The 20,679-nt window shown below is 39.1% G+C and overlaps 2 protein-coding genes across 2 annotated transcripts; both read right to left on the bottom strand.

Moving 5' to 3' along the window:
* Nucleotides 1–1,077: 1,077 nt before the first annotated feature.
* On the bottom strand, nt 1,078–4,636 carry LOC115928461 (tubulin alpha-1 chain-like). The gene is made up of 3 exons (XM_030995667.1): nt 4,509–4,636; nt 3,063–3,285; nt 1,078–2,694 (listed from the first exon to the last, which is right to left on the bottom strand). The coding sequence occupies exons 1-3, from the start codon at nt 4,509–4,511 to the stop codon at nt 1,565–1,567; spliced, it is 1,356 nt and encodes a 451-aa protein (XP_030851527.1). The 5' UTR covers nt 4,512–4,636; the 3' UTR covers nt 1,078–1,564.
* A 3,136-nt stretch (nt 4,637–7,772) lies between these two features.
* On the bottom strand, nt 7,773–9,973 carry LOC115928447 (tubulin alpha-1 chain-like). The gene is made up of 2 exons (XM_030995610.1): nt 9,757–9,973; nt 7,773–9,388 (listed from the first exon to the last, which is right to left on the bottom strand). The coding sequence occupies exons 1-2, from the start codon at nt 9,971–9,973 to the stop codon at nt 8,259–8,261; spliced, it is 1,347 nt and encodes a 448-aa protein (XP_030851470.1). The 3' UTR covers nt 7,773–8,258.
* Nucleotides 9,974–20,679: the final 10,706 nt, after the last annotated feature.

Here is a 20,679-nt window from a genome sequence, read left to right as displayed (position 1 = left end):
AGATGCTAGATGATCAACCTTTTCTGATCGATTCCACAACGTTTCTTTCACAATGCAATCGCATGACCATAACTGGTCTTTACCTTTAAAGGGATCGTTTAACAATGTTAAATCTGAGATACACGGTCCTACGTGTTATCATTGCCTGTGATATGGTGTAATATTGAAGCCCTAAACAAAATTGCGCTTCAAAATGATCAAGAAGTGACTCAAAAAAGTAAAAATCTTTGAGTGACCGGTTTTACCATACTCGTTTTCCCCAATAGACTGTAGTATTAAGAAAACCGTTTGGCAAACGATTTTCGAAATTTGTAAATCCAATCATAAATATCTTGATAATCAGACAGGCGATCGGCTTGTAAAACGCATGGGGTTCCTGACTGACCTTAAGGTTAATAATTATCCTTGCAGCATGAACTAAAACCGGAATTTTGTTTCAGAATCTGAGATAAAATTACCGGATCCTTTTTTCTCTCATTTTTCTCCACTTTCATGCTGTTTTCTCTCGTTCCCTCAATTTGTATCTCTGTCTTCCACTAGCCCTCTCTCCCCCTTCTCTCTATCTTTCTCTTTCCCCTCTGTCTCCCCTTCTCTCTCTCTCTCTCTCTCTCTCTCTCTCTCTTTCTCTCTCTCTCTCTCTCTCTCTCTCTCTCTAACACACACACACACACACACGCACACGCACGCAGTCACACATGAACACACACATTTTACAAATGTATCTCTCTCTCTCTCAAGCTCATGGAATAATTGTCCACCTAGTGCTACATCGGTACTTATAAAATAATTGTATTTTACTTTTCATCATGAATTGAGTGAGCGTTTTTCATGGATAGTATGGACTGGTGTAGGACTAAGGTGGACACGTGTTGCTTTGTCAGGCAAGGGCGCAACGAAGAATGTGTACCAGACTGTATTCCACTGAAACCAATGTAGTCAATCTATACCTGACTCTGTTCCATTTATGAGTTCTCTGATATATACGACTTTAAAGTCATCAAGCATATTTAATTGAAGAAATGTTTTTATATAAATATATCACCATAGGTAGAAGATCGCAATAAACGTATACAGATATTGAGAGGCATGATGATAAACTTCCATGTTTATTTGACAATGTTGATACTAAAGATATGAAGTAACGCAGAAGATGTATGTTACGGTTTTATTTAAGAATATTTAATCAAGACAATCCTAGCTACACCTGTACTTGTACCGTGCTCGTAGCTTATAAAATCGGATCTCTGCAACAAAACACCCAATCATCGCAAACTTTATGAGATATCTCTCTAATATTCGATAATTACTTTGGTTTTTCGAAATGCTACTATTATATTGACATAATATGGCCTACCCATGATTATTAAAATTAACTTCAGTGAATCATGCGTAAAAGAATAGGTAAAGCGAATATCCAATTCATATTTTCGTTCAATCTATTCACCAAACGATGTCTGTCGTATTAGTTTGTTTCGATGTTTCAATAGCGGGGATTTTTTTTCTACTTAAATTTTGTGATTAATAAAAATAAAGAAATCAACAACAAAAATAATCATGTTTTAATCTAATATTCATCTTCTTCCTCTCCCTCCTCTGCTTCGGCAGAATCGGTACCAACTTCTTCGTAGTCCTTCTCGAGAGCAGCCAAATCCTCACGAGCTTCGGCGAATTCTCCTTCCTCCATACCCTCTCCGACGTACCAATGGACGAAAGCACGCTTGGCGTACATCAGATCGAACTTGTGGTCGAGACGAGCCCAGGCCTCGGCGATGGCTGTGGTGTTGCTCAACATGCAGACGGCACGCTGAACCTTAGCAAGATCACCACCAGGGACGATGGTGGGTGGCTGGTAGTTGATACCAACCTTGAAGCCAGTTGGACACCAATCAACGAACTGGATGGTACGCTTGGTCTTGATGGTAGCGATGGCGGCGTTGACATCCTTGGGGACGACATCACCTCGGTAGAGGAGACAGCATGCCATGTACTTGCCGTGACGGGGATCGCACTTCACCATCTGGTTGGCGGGCTCGAAGCAGGCGTTGGTGATCTCGGCAACGGTCAACTGCTCATGGTAGGCCTTCTCAGCAGAGATGACTGGAGCATAGGTAACCATAGGGAAATGGATACGTGGGTAGGGCACCAAGTTGGTTTGGAACTCAGTCAGATCGACATTGAGGGCACCATCGTATCGCAGAGAAGCGGTGATGGAGGAGACGATCTGGCCAATGAGACGGTTGAGGTTGGTATAGGTGGGACGCTCGATGTCGAGGTTACGTCTGCAAATATCGTAGCTTGCCTCGTTGTCGACCATGAAGGCACAGTCGGAGTGCTCGAGGGTGGTGTGAGTGGTAAGGATGGAGTTGTAGGGCTCGACAACAGCGGTGGAGATCTGGGGAGCGGGGTAGATGGCGAACTCAAGTTTGGACTTCTTTCCGTAATCTACGGAGAGACGCTCCATGAGCAGGGAGGTAAAGCCAGAGCCGGTGCCGCCACCGAAGCTGTGAAAGAGAAGGAATCCCTGGAGACCTGTGCACTGGTCAGCCAGCTTCCTGATGCGATCCAAGACTTGATCAATGACTCCTTTGCCGACGGTGTAGTGACCACGGGCGTAGTTGTTGGCAGCATCCTCCTTGCCGGTGATCAGCTGCTCAGGATGGAAGAGTTGACGGTAGGTACCGGTACGGACTTCATCTGAATTAGGAAAAACATAACATAACAATTTTTATCGTCTACTATTAAAAGGAAACGATACTGTTTATGTGTACTTCTTCCATTGTGTGTATTCAATGTGTATTTTGAAATTAGTTTGTAACTTTTTTCATTGAATTCGTCTACGCATAAATAGGCCTGCACTGAGCCAATGTCCGATTTGGGTTTTGTGTGCGCGGATTCATGTTGTTCTTTATTTTCTTCATACTCCTTATCCTCTTTCCCATATAAAGCTATATACATTTTTTAACGGTTGATTTATTTATTCTAACGGTACACAGAATTTATGTTCTTAAGGTGATTGGTACGCTTTAAACAAATAACTATTGTGAATTCAAATTATTGCTCACCAACTACACTTGGCTCGAGATCCATAAAGATGCACCGGGGAACATGCTTGCCAGCTCCAGTCTCACTGAAGAAGGTGTTGAAGGAGTCGTCACCACCTCCGATGGTCTTGTCTGAGGGCATCTGGCCATCAGGCTGGATGCCGTGCTCCAGGCAGTACAACTCCCAGCAGGCATTGCCCATCTGGACTCCGGCTTGGCCGACATGGATAGAGATACATTCACGCTGTAAATGAAAGGGGGGATTTTAGGTAGTCAGATATTCAGATCTACAATTTTGGCAACTATCGCATTTTAAGTTACATTGCAAAGTACTGTATGAATTCTGAAAGGTGTGAAAAATACATCGCACGAAGAGAGACAAAGATTAGAACTAGGGGCCTCCCCTTGAAATCATTTATAAGGACAACCAGTACACTATAGTCAGGCAGCAATATAAGGATAACCATTACACCGTAGTCAGGCAGCAATATAAGGACAACCATTACACCGTAGCCAGGCAGCAATATAAGGACAACCATTACACCGTAGTCGGGCAGCAATGTAAGGACAACCATCACACCGTAGTCAGGTAGCAAAATAAGGACAACCATTACACCGTAGTCAGGCAGCAATATAAGGACAACCATCATACCGTAGTCAGGCAGCAATATAAGGACAACCATTACACCGTAGTCGGGCAGCTATATAAGGACAAGTACACCGTAGTCAGGCAGCAATATAAGGACAACCATTACACCGCAGTCGGGCAGCAATATAACCATAACACCGCAGTCGGGCAGCAATATTTCTTAATCATACACATGGATCTTCTATAACTTTCGAGAAAAAAAATGCTGTGTGTACATGATGGCCCGAATTTACAAAGGAGGTTTGAGTTTGGTAATTATTTTGTTTAATTCCTTCGGTCTTTCGCACAGATCAGACACAAGAAATTTGATATTCAAGCAAGAGACGCGAGTCCCACGATGATATTGTGCCAATATGGATATGTCAGTAAAAGCAAGAACAAATTATAACATTCATCATTTTAATCATTTGTCTTATCATTTGGTCTAACGACCATTTAGGGTAATAGTCACTTGGTCGAATTTCCATTTGGTCGAATCTCCAAAAAGTCTGGTCCATCACTTATTTGGTCTGATTGCCAGGCGGTCAGGCGGTCTAAAAGATTATACATGTATGGGTGAAATGAGGATCTCTGACCTATGATCAAGAGTTCCGAATGTTCCGCGGCAAAATGAAAAATGCTTCCTGTCTCTATAAAACCCGAGCATGCATGTAGTTTGGGTCAAGAAGTAATGGTGTTCATCATTAAACAAATCAATTCGACTTCAGTATATTAGCAATTACTTTCTAGACTAATTCAAGAAGTAGACATTCAAGCGATACGTGTGTTAACTACAAAATACAGCAAATGTACGAGTCAGACAAGATTTATCGACTTACCATGATGAAGATTTAGGGGAAAGGATTTTTGAACGAAAGGCCCTCGACGTGTGATGTGCGTATCAGGCAAACAGAAATGAGGATTAAATCATGGGACTGACGATTTATAGGAAACAGAACTAATACTTCATTGCATCTTAAGGCTGGTTTCATACCTCAATAAACATAGAGACTAGTTGCATACTCCAGTAACTAAAGGTATTTCATCTGTTTACCTAAATAACATTAAAAGACAATCTTTTTAAGTGGTCATTTCGCATGATGAGTGGGCTATTTGGTTCGTTGTTACGTTAGGATGTTCATGGAAGTGTGCGTAAACTGAATGGACCTTTATACCGAGCACCTAAACGTAAATCGCTATAAAATAATTAAAGGGAAATCTAAGCAAACTAAAGTAATATAATGTAGACAAATTGAATAAAGTACACTTTTAAAAGTTAGAACGAAATCGGACAATTTTTGTTTAAAGTTTTGATTTTTAATCACTATACTATTTTTTTTATCACTATACGTATATGGGAACTATAGTGCAGGACAACTCTCCATGCATTCCAATACAACAAATGTTTGTTTCAAAATACATGACTAGGGAGAGTATTTTCCTTTCTAGAGGGTTATGCTATCCACCATTGAGAAATGCCCCAAGGTAGAAGGCACTTTTGAAAAAAACAAAATCGAATTATATTTGAGTACACAACAAACGGGAGAACTGTCTGTGAATACGTTACAATCCACGGATGAAATTGCAAATTTGAAATTCGCATAGCTTTAGTGATTCTATATTTCAAACATTATTATCTCTCATATTTGATCTATTTTATTTAAAACTTTCGCCAATCTATGTAACTAATTCTTCTGCTTTCATACAAATGAACTGATTACAAAGGTTGGATTGCCCTTTAAGGACTTTAGTTATAAAACTTTTAATCTTTCTCTCATAAAAGACCCAGTGATCCATTTCATTTCAACCCAACGGAAGGCGATGATACGGATGGCTTTAATGATGAATAGGCTTATTGAAATGTAGACACGCTTAGATAATTAATAATAATATCAATACTAGGAAGAAGATAAAGAAGAAAAAGAAGAAAAAAGAAGAAGAAGAAGAATATATGAGATTTGTATGGCATCGAATCTACTTAAAATGGAGACAAAAAGAAAAAAGAAAAAAGAAAGAGATCACATAAGAGCATATGCAGTATACACAAACAAACGGAAGTAAGATAAAATACACGAACATGATAAAACAATAAATTATATGCCGAATAATCAAACAGAGACATGAAATAGTGAGAACAAAATGTATTCATTTATTTATTTATTTATTTAGAGAGAGAGAGAGAGAGAGAGAGAGAGAGAGAAGGAAGGAAAGAAAGAAAGAAATGAGATGGAACAGGGAACGTGAAGAAAGGACCTACAATGGCGTCGTCTGCTTGTCAGACAATACAAGGCCGGGTTCAAGTTTTTTATTCCTATAAAGTATAAACCCTGATATTTTGTCAACATTTTTGTTTTTCTTTGCCACGGGATGTTATTTCCACAGGAACAAAAGGAGAAAGGAGAGAGAGAAAGAAAGACACAGAGAGACAGACAGACAGACAAAGAGAGAGAGAGAGACAGAGAGACAGAGAAAGAGAGAGACAGAGACAGAGAGAGACAGAGAGAGAAAGAAAGAAGGAAAGAAAGAAAGAAGATGGAACAGGGAACGTGAAGAAAGGACCTACAATGGCGTCGTCTGCTTGTCAGACAATACAAGGCCAGGTTCCAGTTTTTTATTCCTATAAACCCTGATATTTTAAAAATATTTTTGTTTTTCTTTGCCACGGGATGTTGTTTCCACAGGGAAAAAAAGGAGAAAGGAGAGAGAGAGAGAGAGAGAAAGAGAGAGACAGGCAGACAGACAGAGAGAGAGAGAGACAGAGAGACAGAGAAAGAGAGAGAGACAGAGAGACAAACAGAGACAGGGAGAGAGAGAGACAGAGAGACAGAGAAAGACAGAGAGACAGAGAGAGAGAGAGAGAGAGAGAAACCACTGCTAGTGACTAGACAACTGGATTGTTTTACCAAAGAGATAATGTAGTGCTGGTATCTTTTTGGTTTTACCCTCCTTCTGCCAGTAGTTAACTAAGATAATTATGACCATAATTCATGGTTAAAAGAAATTCTACGTGCTTTCATATTGTACAAGCATTGCTTTGTAATAGGTTCCTCGTATTTCACGTTAATGATTATTTACTGCCATAATTGTTTTTTTATTTGTCAGTATGCTTTATCTTGCTGTCCTTAATAATATGTAAACTGTTATTTTGTGGAATGTGAAACAATGAAGAAAAAAATGTATATGATATATTTGCCTCTGTTACACATACGTCATTAGTGGACCTGCTACAAATTACGTAATTTATAACACGTATTAGATCTATTCGTAAATCGGGGATCGCATCGTCTGGTCAGAGCCTTAAGGGCGTAAATTGGCTAATATTGTATTGATTGTGCAGAAAAAGCCCTTGTAATGCCATGCTGGCTCCAAATAGGCTATGGAAAAGACGGCAAATTTTCGATCTGAAAAAATCTAGGGCCTACTCGATATCAAAGATAATTTAAGGAGAAAAAAAGATTTCCGCTTGGTCATCATGAAGACTCGTACTAACGAAAATATTTTCAATTAACTCGTTTTTTATCCACTGTCATGATGTTTTCTCTCGTTCCCTCCATGTGTATCTCTGTTTTTCACTAGCCCTCTCTCCCCCTTCTCTCTATCTTTCTCTTTCCCTTCTGTCTCCCATTCTCTCTCTCTCTTTCTTTCTCTCTCTCTCTCTCTCTCTCTCTCTCTCTCTAACACACACACACACACACCCGCACAAAGTCACACATGAACACACACATTTTACAAATGTATCTCTCTCTCTCTCTCTCTCTCTCAAGCTCATGGAATAATTGTCCACCTAGTGCTACACCGGTACTTATAAAATAATTGTATTTTACTTTTCATCATGAATTGAGTGAGAGTTTTTCATGGATAGTATGGACTGGTGTAGGACTAAGGTGGACACGTGTTGCTTTGTCAGGCAAGGGCGCAACGGAGAGTGTGTATAAAACTGTGTTCCACTGAAACCAATGTAGTCAATCTATACCTGACTCTGTTCCATTTATGAGTTATCTGATATATACGAATTTAAAGTCATCAAACATATTTAATTGAAGAAATGTTTTTATATAAATATATCACCATAGGTAGAAGATCGCAATAAACGTATACAGATATTGAGAGGCATGATGATAAACTTCCATGTTTATTTGACAATGTTGATACTAAAGATATGAAGTAACGCAGAAGATGTATGTTACGGTTTTATTTAAGAATATTTAATCAAGACAATCCTAGCTACACCTGTAATTGTACCGTGCTCGTAGCTTATAAAATCGGATCTCTGCAACAAAACACCCAATCATCGCAAACTTTATGAGATATCTCTCTAATATTCGATAATTACTTTGGTTTTTCGAAATGCTACTATTATATTGACATAATATGGCCTACCCATGATTATTATAATTAACTTCAGTGAATCATGCGTAAAAGAATAGGTAAAGCGAATATCCAATTCATATTTTCGTTCAATCTATTCACCAAACGATGTCTGTCGTATTAGTTTGTTTCGATGTTTCATTAGCGGGGATTTTTTTCTACTTAAATTTTGTGATTAATAAAAATAAAGAAATCAACAACAAAAATAATCATGTTTTAATCTAATATTCATCTTCTTCCTCTGCCTCCTCTGCTTCGGCAGAATCGGTACCAACTTCTTCGTAGTCCTTCTCGAGAGCAGCCAAATCCTCACGAGCTTCGGCGAATTCTCCTTCCTCCATACCCTCTCCGACGTACCAATGGACGAAAGCACGCTTGGCGTACATGAGATCGAACTTGTGGTCGAGACGAGCCCAGGCCTCGGCGATGGCTGTGGTGTTGCTCAACATGCAGACGGCACGCTGAACCTTAGCAAGATCACCACCAGGGACGATGGTGGGTGGCTGGTAGTTGATACCAACCTTGAAGCCAGTTGGACACCAGTCGACGAACTGGATGGTACGCTTGGTCTTGATGGTAGCGATGGCGGCGTTGACATCCTTGGGGACGACATCACCTCGGTAGAGGAGACAGCATGCCATGTACTTGCCGTGACGGGGATCGCACTTCACCATCTGGTTGGCGGGCTCGAAGCAGGCGTTGGTGATCTCTGCAACGGTCAACTGCTCATGGTAGGCCTTCTCAGCAGAGATGACTGGAGCATAGGTAACCATAGGGAAATGGATACGTGGGTAGGGCACCAAGTTGGTTTGGAACTCAGTCAGATCGACATTGAGGGCACCATCGTATCGCAGAGAAGCGGTGATGGAGGAGACGATCTGGCCAATGAGACGGTTGAGGTTGGTGTAGGTGGGACGCTCGATGTCGAGGTTACGTCTGCAAATATCGTAGATTGCCTCGTTGTCGACCATGAAGGCACAGTCGGAGTGCTCGAGGGTGGTGTGAGTGGTAAGGATGGAGTTGTAGGGCTCGACAACAGCGGTGGAGATCTGGGGAGCGGGGTAGATGGCGAACTCAAGTTTGGACTTCTTTCCGTAATCTACGGAGAGACGCTCCATGAGCAGGGAGGTAAAGCCAGAGCCGGTGCCGCCACCGAAGCTGTGAAAGAGAAGGAATCCCTGGAGACCTGTGCACTGGTCAGCCAGCTTCCTGATGCGATCCAAGACTTGATCAATGACTCCTTTGCCGACGGTGTAGTGACCACGGGCGTAGTTGTTGGCAGCATCCTCCTTGCCGGTGATCAGCTGCTCAGGATGGAAGAGTTGACGGTAGGTACCAGTACGGACTTCATCTGAATTAGGAAAAACATAACATAACAATTTTTATCGTCTACTATTAAAAGGAAACGATACTGTTTATGTGTACTTCTTCCATTGTGTGTATTCAATGTGTATTTTGAAATTAGTTTGTAACTTTTTTCATTGAATTCGTCTACGCATAAATAGGCCTGCACTGAGCCAATGTCCGATTTGGGTTTTGTGTGCGCGGATTCATGTTGTTCTTTATTTTCTTCATACTCCTTATCCTCTTTCCCATATAAAGCTATATACATTTTTTAACGGTTGATTTATTTATTCTAACGGTACATAGAATTTATGTTCTTAAGGTGATTGGTACGCTTTAAACAAATAACTATTGTGAATTCAAATTATTGCTCACCAACTACACTTGGCTCGAGATCCATAAAGATGCACCGGGGAACATGCTTGCCAGCTCCAGTCTCACTGAAGAAGGTGTTGAAGGAGTCGTCACCACCTCCGATGGTCTTGTCTGAGGGCATCTGGCCATCAGGCTGGATGCCGTGCTCCAGGCAGTACAACTCCCAGCAGGCATTGCCCATCTGGACTCCGCTTGGCCGACATGGATAGAGATACATTCACGCTGTAAATGAAGGGGGGGATTTTAGGTAGTCAGATATTCAGATCTACAATTTTGGCAACTATCGCATTTTAAGTTACATTGCAAAGTACTGTATAAATTCTGAAAGGTGTGAAAAATACATCGCACGAAGAGAGACAAAGATTAGAACTAGGGGCCTCCCCTTGAAATCATTTATAAGGACAACCAGTACACTGTAGTCAGGCAGCAATATAAGGACAACCATCACACCGTAGTCGGGCAGCAATATAAGGACAACCGTCACATCGAAGTCAGGTAGCAATATAAGGACAACCATTACACCGTAGTCAGGCAGCAATATAAGGATAACCATTACACCGTAGTCAGGCAGCAATATAAGGACAACCATTACACCGTAGCCAGGCAGCAATATAAGGACAACCATTACACCGTAGTCGGGCAGCAATGTAAGGACAACCATCACACCGTAGTCAGGTAGCAAAATAAGGACAACCATTACACCGTAGTCAGGCAGCAATATAAGGACAACCATCATACCGTAGTCAGGCAGCAATATAAGGACAACCATTACACCGTAGTCGGGCAGCTATATAAGGACAAGTACACCGTAGTCGGGCAGCAATGTAAGGACAACCATCACACCGTAGTCAGGTAGCAAAATAAGGACAACCATTACACCGTAGTCAGGCAGCAATGAGAAATGGATACGTGGTTAGGGCACCAAGTTGGTTTGGAACTCAGTGAGATCGACGTTGAGGGCACCATCGAATCGAAGAGAAGCGGTGATGGAGGAAACGATCTGGCCGATGAGTGGATCCGCCACTGATGGTGTTCATCATTAAACAAATCATTTCGACTTCATTATTTTAGCAATCACTTTCTAGACTAATTTAAGAAGTAGATATTCGATACGTTTGTTAACTACAATTTCTAAAAAATGCAACAAATGTACGAGACAAGATTTATCGACTTACCATGATGAAGTTTTAGGGGTAAGGATTTTTGAACGAAAGGCGTGTGATGTGCGTATGAGGCAAACAGAAATGAGGATTAAATCATGGGACTGACGATTTATAGGAAACATTATTAATACTTGATGGCATCTTAAGGCTGGTTTCATACCTCAATAAACATAGAGACTAGTTGCATACTTCAGTAACGTTAGGAATTTAATCTGTTTATCCCAAAATAACCATGATAAAAAGAGTGGGATATTATTTTAATTCATTGTTAGCAAGGATGTTCATGGACTTGTGCGTAAACTGAATAGACCTTTACACCAGGGAGGTGAGACATTTATACCGAGCACTGATACGTAAATCACTATAAAAAAAAAAATTTAAGAAAAATCTAAGCAAACTAATGTAATAAAATGCAGACAATTTGGAAAAAAGTACACTTTAAAACTAAAAGTCAGAACGGAAATCAGACCAATAAAAATAAAATATTATGATTTGTTAAATCATCGCTATACGTATGGGAACTTTCCATTCATTCCAACACAAAAACCGTTTATTTCAAATTAAATGACTAGGGAGAGTATTTTCCTTTCTAGAGGGTTATGCTTTCCACAATATAGTTTGAGTAATACCCAAAGGTAGAATTTGGAGGAAATTGAGATTCGCAAAGCTTTTATAGTGATTCTATATTTTAAACATGATTATCTCTCATATTTGATCTATTTTATTTAAAACTTTCGCCAATCTGTTTATCTAATTATTCTGCTTTCATACAAATGAACTGATTACAAAGGTTGGAGTGCCCTTTAAAGGGACTTTGTAACATTGTTCAGATGAGAGATAGTGGTGCTAAGGTAGTGACTTCAATGCTAGATGTACAATTAAAGATAATCTGAAAATTTGAGTGAAAACGGATCATTATTCATGGTACAAATTGGGAAAAACTAATCTGATCGATTCCTTAATTCTCCCAACTATATTATTCTACTTCTATTCTGCTACTTGTCAAAGCCTGTTCAGCATCAAGACAAGGACAATTTGATTACATTTTAGGTGAATGTAAATCGTCACAAAGCAATAAAATGGCTCTACATTCCATTCCAGACAGTTCAGTGTTGACAGATTTTTATAGCCTGTTTTATGTATTTTTCTCATGGAAAAACGGTTGGGAAAATTCAAAAATGGTTGGGAGAATTTACTGTTAATCACTGTTAGAGGGTGCCTCACATCGATGCCTTCAAAGAAAACCATAAATATCTTTGTAGTTTGAGAATTTGTTCAGGATTTTTTGCATGTCAGAGGGTTAGTATAGTAGAAGGAATATAGTAAGTAACATTTTATACAAAAATTATGCAATTTTTTTCATCAACCTTCAACAATGTTACCGAGTCACTTTAAGGATTTTAGCACGTTTAATCTTTCTCTCAGAAAAGACCCAGTGATCCATTTCATTTCAACCCAACGGAAGGCGATGATACGGATGATTTTCATAATGTATGGGATCATTGAAATGTAGACACGTTTCGAGAATTATGGACTATAATACTTTAGCCCGGGGATGTTTCATCAACTAAAATTGATTTGGATGTTAGGCCCTTAAAATTGATCTGATCGATTTAAAGATCGATTTTAAGGCATGATGAAACACCCCCGATTTAGTCATCGAATGCACATGGTATTTCTGTCATAAAAGACCAAGTGATCTATTTAATTTCCGGCCAACGGAAGGCAATGCTAAGGAAAGTTGTTTTAGTAGGTTTATGTGCGTCATGACGCGTTTTTACGCGTTTTTACGCGTTTTTACAAACCTAGGCCTGTATATACAAACCCAGGTTTGTCAAAACGCGTCAAAACGCGACATATGACTTGCATAAACCTAGGTTTGTCGACAAACCTCCTTTGTGAATTGTGGCCTATAGATTTACGACATGTGTTTTGGCAGTGCCTGCGCGTCCTCTTTGTAAGATGTTGTTTTTCGTCCTCGAGCAATTCTGGAAGTACTATTGCGTAAGCCCATGGCCACGCTCGTCACAAGATTATGTCTTACGTAACGGCAAGGACAGTCGCGTGCGGCCCCAGACTAACCCCGAGCGGAGGCCAGACTTAGGGTGCGTTCAATCGAATTTTCGAAGCTAAAATCACAAACATGAATCACAAATCAAAACGCCGTTACAAAAAACAAGGTCACTGCGGTTAGCGTTCAAGCGATTTTTCATCAACGCTGACTCTAGCTCATTATCGAGCCCAGCCACTGCGGATCACACTCGCAGTTTGACCCAGGAAGTATAGGTCAACTTCGGCGCGCGCTTTTTGGAATTGTTTACGGCCGACTCTCGACTGCTGTTTTGAGCATAGATCGCAATAATAAAACAAAGAATGAGAAGGTGATGGAAGGAAGAAACAAAAAATAACATAAGGAAAGACAGAAAGAGAAAGTGATAGAATGATTGAAACAAAGAATAACAAGAGAGAAAGTGATAGAATTAGAAAAATAAAGAATAACATAAGAGAAGGTGAAGGAAGGAAAAGAACAAAGATTAACATAAGAATAGAAGGAAGGAACAAAGAATAACATAAGGAAAGACAGAAAGAGAAAGTGATAGAATGCTTAAAACAAAGAATTACATTAAAAAAGCTGATAGAAGGAAAAAAACAAAGATTAACATAAGAATAGAAGGAAGAAACAAAGAATAACAAAAGAGAAAGTGATAGAATTATAAAAACAAAGAATAACATAAGAGAAGGTGATAGAAGGAAAAAACAAAGAATAACATCAGAATAAAAGGAAGAAACAAAGAATAACATAATGAAAGACAAAAAGAGAATGTGATACAAGGAAGAAACAAAGAATAACATAATGAAAGACAAAAATAGAATGTGATACAAGGAAGAAACAAAGAATAACATAAGGAAAGACAGAAAGAGAAAGTGATAGAATAATTAAAACAAAGAATAACATAAGAGACTGTGAGTGAAGGGAAAAAACAAAGATTAACATAAGAATAGAAAGAAGAAACAAAGAATAACAAAAGAGAAAGTGATAGAATTATAAAAACAAAGAATTACATAAGAAAAAATGATAGAAGGAAAAGAAAAAAGATTAACATAAGAATAGAAGGAAGAAACAAAGAATAACAAAAGAGAAAGTGTTAGAATTATAAAAATAAAGAATAAAATAAGAAAAAATGAAGGAAGGAAAAAAAAACAAAGATTAACATAAGAATAGAAGGAAGAAACAAAGAATAACAAAAGAGAAAGTGATAGAATTATAAAACAAAGAAAAACATAAGAGAAGGTGATAGAAGGAAAAAACAAAGAATAACATAAGAATAGAAGGAAGAAACAAAGAATAACATAAGGAAAGACAGAAAGAGAAAAAGATAGAAGGAAAACAAGGTATAACATAACGGAACAGGCCACGATAGAGAGCATGGTATAGTAAACGCAAATTGCATGAAAAGCAGGCGCGCGGTTTTTGCCCAAACCGGAACAGGCTCCGTCATACAATCATGATTGAAAACTCCGTCCGTTCAATCGAATTTTAGCGACCGTGATTCTGCAGAATCATGATACAAAACGCATCTTTTTCAGCGTTTCATGTTTGTGTTTTCAAACACGTTTATTTTTACGACCGACGAAAATATCGCTTGAACGCATTGGTCCGAATTCACAAAGCAAGGTTTGAGCTCAGACCAAGGTTTGAGCTCAAACCTCCTTTTGTTTCGCCAAACCTCCCTTTGTTATTTACAAACCAGGTTTGTAAATAACAAAAGGAGGTTTGGCGAAACAAAAGGAGGTTTGAGGTCAAACCTTGGTCTGAGCTCAAACCTTGCTTTGTGAATTCGGGCCATTGCGTTTTAAACTAAACGTCTTTAGAAACCGTGATTCTAGGGTGAAAAAGTGTCGATTAAACGCACCCTTAGTCCTCAGTTTGAGGACAGACTCTGCTCTTTAGCTCGAGGTCGCGTTGTATCATAGACGTAATACTATGGTTGTATCCTTGCTTGGAAGACAGACTAATTATAGCTCCCTATATGATATAAGCCAGGGAGATCTCAAATCGATAGACTTCTTCTCGAATCTTTGCTGCCGCTTTCCAAATTTGCTAGCGTCCTGATAGTACATATATTTAGTGCCCAGTATACAAAGCACGATTGCTCGACTGTAATACTGAGCTGTCATTATTTGGTAGAATAGAAGACGAATTGAACTGAAATAGTTGAAATAGTTGAAATATTTATTGGTTACTGAATCATCATAGGTTATAACAATAATGTGACAATGTCTTTACATGAGTATAAAACATAAGTTAAATTACATTTCCACATTCAGTAAATCATAGATACATACGCTCGAAGAGGTGATGATACAGAAGGGCTACAGCCTAAGCGTGACAGCTTGATACGCTTGCAGCCCAGAAACATTTAAAATCATAACGATTGTAAAGTAAAGTAAATTACAGAACACAATTGGGGGAAAATAACAAAAAATAAACAGTGACTTGCAACAAAAAAAAAAAAAAAAAAAAAAAAAAAAAAAAAAAATGGGATAGAGGGTGCATGGGAGGGGGATTTTCCTGCTATATCAAGGAAATGCTGACAAACATATATGATATCATGTGTTAATTTAAGAGATTTGTCAAACTGGAATTCATCTACTCCTTCTCTTCTATCACCTATGCTTTGTGTGCACGCATGGGCGGTTAAAGGGCGAGAGAGAGAGAGAGAGAGAGATAGAGAGAGAGAGAGAGAGAGAGAGAGAGACTGAGTGAGAAGAGACAAGAGCAACGAGATCAAGAGCAGTGTCTGTAACAGTTGTAAATGAATTTCGTTACAATTTGTCTGTTTTTATAAGTCAGCAAGACATCAAATACACATTGCAAATATTAATTGTTGCTAGATCATACAAACACTTTATTATGGATAGCATGTTATTGTAGGGCCATAAACGGGGATATGTTTGCAGCTAGGTCACGTGGGTAAAGCCCCTGTCCTTTCTAAGGTAAAAGTCCATCAAATCGGCTATTCTCTTTTAATAAAGGGCCACTCTAACCAAAACGGTCATGTAGAATAATTTTTGACGGAGATTCCGAACGTCAATAATTCTAATAATAATAATAATAATAATAATAATAAAAAAATAATAATAATAATCTTTTAAAGTCCACTCCAAATCTTATTAAACCGAAAATGGAAATTCTTTTTGCCCCATTGATTGTGAGCCCGGCAGCCACTGAGCAGCGCCAGATCGACGTTGCTCTATCCCTTATTGTTTAACGCCAAACAAGGTAGCAGCAACTCCCGTCTTTTAACGTCTTTTAGTATGACGCGGCCGGGGTTCGAACCCACGACCTCCCGGTTGTGAGGCGGACGCTCTACTGACTGAGCCAACACATCGGAATCTAGCTTTAAAAATGACGGCTCAGAACGCTCAAAAAAGGCCCAGTTTCAGAGCTGTATTGCGCAACTGTTTATGACGTCACTGCAGGAGCCTCTCCGGTGAAAAGGAGGGTGATTTAGGCATTAGAATGTCTTTAAAAGGGCAAACTATGATATTTATTGAAGAAGAAAAAACGTTTATCCCAGAAATGATATGCACTTGATAATCCCAGTACGTTTCATTTATGAATTACAATGAGAGTGTAAGATCCTTAGTTGAAGGACAAATCGGACATGCCCGCAATGACGTCAAATGCAACATCAAGCCACGTGACGGTATTACCTTTTTTTCGAGGGGCGTAGCCACTATGAACATGACAGACAAAGAAAGCGGACAAAATATACAGTTCCTCAGGTAGATAAAGGAACATCCCTTCACTGCTATTATGTAAAAATGTGAATATGCATGTGACACCTGGGCCCCCTCTTACAAAGAGTTGATATCAATCGTAACTTATTTGCGATTGATATCAATCGTAACTATGTACATAAGAGATAGGAGACTGCAAACTTACGATTGATTGGAGAACTTACGATTGATTTGGATCGATCGTAACTCTTTGTAAGACGGGGCCCAGTTCTACACATTTTTACATAATAGCAGTGAAGGGATGTTCCTTTGTCTACCTGAGGAACTGTATATTTTGTCCGCTTTCTTTGTCAGCCATATTCATAGTGAGCCCAGCAAGCGTGAGATCTGTGACAAATAGATGGTTATTATCATTTTTAGTCAATTTAGAAATTTTCTGACTGGAAAAATCAGAGGCTGGAATATTAATAAGTAGAGGTGTATTCATGTTTGAAAGGCTATTTCTTATCAAGGATTGCAATACTTTCGATTTTGATTGTGTTCCAATATTTCATTATATTTGGTTACAATATAAAAACATGAGACAAAAAATGCATCGAACTATACCTTACACTTGAAATGCCAATATATTGATGATGATTAATGAATGCACAAACGATTACAAAGTCTGGCGCCCATCTTTGCTTCGTGTCACCTGTCCAATGTATAATATCATTATCCATAAAGAGGTTCATGAATATTATTTAACCAATATTTTAATGAACGAATCATTCACAATTTACAAGCCTGCATTAGCGGGTTTATCATTCTTTATTATCATTTTAATGATCGAAGCCTCAACAATTTACCATCTTTAAAAGGCAGGTTTATGAATCGGCTTTTATCCCAATTTGATGAATGAAGCCTTCAAATTCATGACTTTGAAAAAGCAGTTTTATGAATTTGTAATCATAATTTTGACGACCGCAGCCTTCATAGTACATCATATTTAATAAACTAGGTTTATGCGTCGCTCCCGGCAGCTGTATTCATGGGCATCTGCTTTCTTTCGGTGATGTGCTGAACGAACAAAGGAGTTCAGATCACCAAGTAAAACAAAAATGCAATTTTAGAATAACCCCACTAACGGGACACACCGCGTACTTTATGGGCAATATAATCATCTTTCTGAAAAGATACGACAGACCGGATCGCCCCCCCCCCCACCCCCCCCCCCCCGCCATCGGCTGACCAATCATAGGCATGTATTGATGGGTTAGGGCCGTAGCAACAGGAGGGCTGTATTTATCATAGTATAGTGTAGTGTAAAACATAGATTAAATCTTGGATCTTGGATTCTTTTCCTCCTAAATACTCCGAAGAAGAGTTTTGACTGGAGGTGGTGGAGGGTGGACGATTACATTTCGGAAAAAAGTTCTTTAGTAACTGCATTTCTAAATGAGAGCGGGGAGGTTTGGTCGATGGTTGCTTGCTGTAGGTTTTTCCATATCTTTACAGTCCGTGGGAAATATGAGTTGACATGAAAATGCATGCTTTGTTGAATTAATGACAAGAAACATAATTTTAAGTATATAATGGAAACGAGTGATCCACTAAAATGCAAAGCTTGTAAAGTGTGAACCACTCGAAGAAACAAAATATACAATTTACAATTTCGATTTGAGAACAAACAAAATCTTAAAGTGTATGAACAACTATAACCTGAAATCTATTTGACTCAGGCGTTTGTTTCTGTAATCAAGAGGTTCTTTAATTATTTATATTTAGGTTTTTGTTTAACAATTGACGTGTAAATACTTGTTATTTTGATCAAGTATAACATAAAAATGGAATGAACACTCCACTATGACCTATCTTAATCTCAATCGTTCTGAAAAACCGTTACCATGGTAACGAGATGCTAACAGGTGGTGGTATCGCGACATAACACCGCGTTGGGAAGTAAGATCGATGATCTATAGGAATGATATTAGTCATGATGATCTATACGATTGTGGAGCAAGCAACAACGCACGGCACCGATATAGTCATGCTGGTATTGATCGTGTGATTCATATCCCCCCCCCCCATCCCCCAACATCGCCATAGATGATGTAGTCTTCTTGTTCGTTGAGACAGAGAGGATAATAATAATAATAATAATAATATTGGCATTTATATAGCGCTCTTACAGACATACATGTGTATCACAGCGCTTTACAACATATTATTATTACCCCGGTCATCGGATTCAGGCTTACCCGCACACAAGGTATGCACATTCTCCACTCCCTGGGGAGCATTCCAGCCAGTCGCCATTTTACAAGCGCCACTTGCTAATCAAACCACATTAGCTTTCGCATCCTACCGGGTACCCATTTTAACACCTGGGTGGAGAGTGGCAAATGTAGATCAATGTCTTGCCAAAGGACATTAGTGCCGCGGCGGGACTTGAACCGCGGACCTTGTGATCCACAGTCCGGTGACTTATCCACTCGACCACGACACAGGATGTGGTGAAAGAGAGAAAAAGAAAAAAAGAGAGAGAGAGAGAGAGAGAGAGAGAGAGGGAGAGAGAGAAAAAAAACATACAGAGTGGGCTTTGATATGCCATCCCATTTCACAGTTGACTTTTTTAATAGGTCCACCGAGTATCGTACGTCATAATATATTTTCCCCTTCTTCAGATGAGGTCCATACCGGTACCTACCGTCGGCTCTTCCATCCTGAGCAGCTGATCACCGGCAAGGAGGATGCTGCCAACAACTACGCCCGTGGTCACTTCACCGTCGGAAAGGAGCTGATCGATATTGTCCTCGACTTCGGATGTGATGGCAAATTGATGGTGATTATGACGATAGTGATAATGATTATGATAAAATTGATGTTAGGATGATGATGGGGATGGTGGTGGTAATGATGGTGATGAAAATGATGATGATGATATGATGATGAAATGGGTGTTTTTTTTTAAATACAAATGCCTTATATACAACGACAGACGTATAAAGAGAGAGAGAGAGAGATGGAAAGAGAAGGGAGATGTGTTGAAAGAGAAAAAAGTAGGGGCTAAGGGGGACACGGAAAATGAGTATGAAAATAGAGGGAGAAAGGGAGAAGAAGAAGAAGGGTTACATCTGCAGCATACACAAGAGAGAACAGATTCTGAATTAATCCAACAACCACTCCTCCCCTACAAAGTACCCCTAGGGTATTAATGCTGTTACAATCGTTGATTAATCAGCAAACAAAAACTTCACCCACCCTCCCCCCCCCCTCCTCTCTCTTTCTTTCTCTCTCCTGTTTGATTTATTTTCATTTTGATTTTTTCGGCATTCGATGAAAGGGGACACATAACTTGCCAATACTACGCTTCTTCTCATATAATTATGATACCAAATACCTTTCGATTAATTACTCATATAATGCACATACATGTAGACACAACGCAGCCTTATACCACAAACTGACATATATTTTAACCAAGTAACCCTAATGGTATACCGGGGCCCTGTCTACACACAACCTGCTTATTAAGGGTATCCCTCCATGTTTATATTGTTATTTTAATACAAAGTAAATTAAAAAAAAAATATATATATATAAATAATAATGTTGTTGAAATCTTTATATTTAATATTAAAGCATACCAAAACTTCCTTCATCCGCCCCCCCCCTCTCTCTCTCTTTCTCTCTCTATATCTCTCTCTCTCTCTCTCATTCCCTTTTTTTCTCATCCATCTCATCCACCGCTACAAACTTTGAAATATAATTGATATCACCAGAGGGCGGCCTTTTATTTTCGATAGCAGTTGGGCAGCGTCGATCAAGTGATGACGAAAGTTATATTTATTCTTGGCATGAAGATTTATATCATAAAAATACTTTGTTCTTTATTCTATAATCTGCCAGCATTATCTTTACGTCAATGTTACGATTAATCACACCTTTCATCATCCCATCAGACGTGCAATAAATATAATCACACACTTGTAAGTTAAAATAAGAAATTTATGTTTCGTTTAATATGATAATT

Source organism: Strongylocentrotus purpuratus, unplaced genomic scaffold (genome assembly GCF_000002235.5).
Source record: "Strongylocentrotus purpuratus isolate Spur 01 unplaced genomic scaffold, Spur_5.0 spur5_contig_853, whole genome shotgun sequence".
Taxonomy (NCBI): Eukaryota; Metazoa; Echinodermata; class Echinoidea; order Camarodonta; family Strongylocentrotidae; genus Strongylocentrotus; species Strongylocentrotus purpuratus.
This window is presented reverse-complemented; position numbering and strand designations above follow the sequence as displayed.

What these genes read in the sequence shown, in the direction of transcription:
- LOC115928461 (XM_030995667.1), bottom strand. An exon ending in TCTCGAGCCAAGTGTAGTTG is followed by an intron (nt 2,695 to 3,062) that starts GTGAGCAATAAT and finishes TTCCTAATTCAG; the next exon opens with ATGAAGTCCGTACCGGTACC.
- LOC115928447 (XM_030995610.1), bottom strand. Translation starts at nt 9,973, where the DNA reads ATGTATCTCTATCCATGTCGGCCAAGCGGAGTCCAGATGGGCAATGCC. An exon ending in TCTCGAGCCAAGTGTAGTTG is followed by an intron (nt 9,389 to 9,756) that starts GTGAGCAATAAT and finishes TTCCTAATTCAG; the next exon opens with ATGAAGTCCGTACTGGTACC.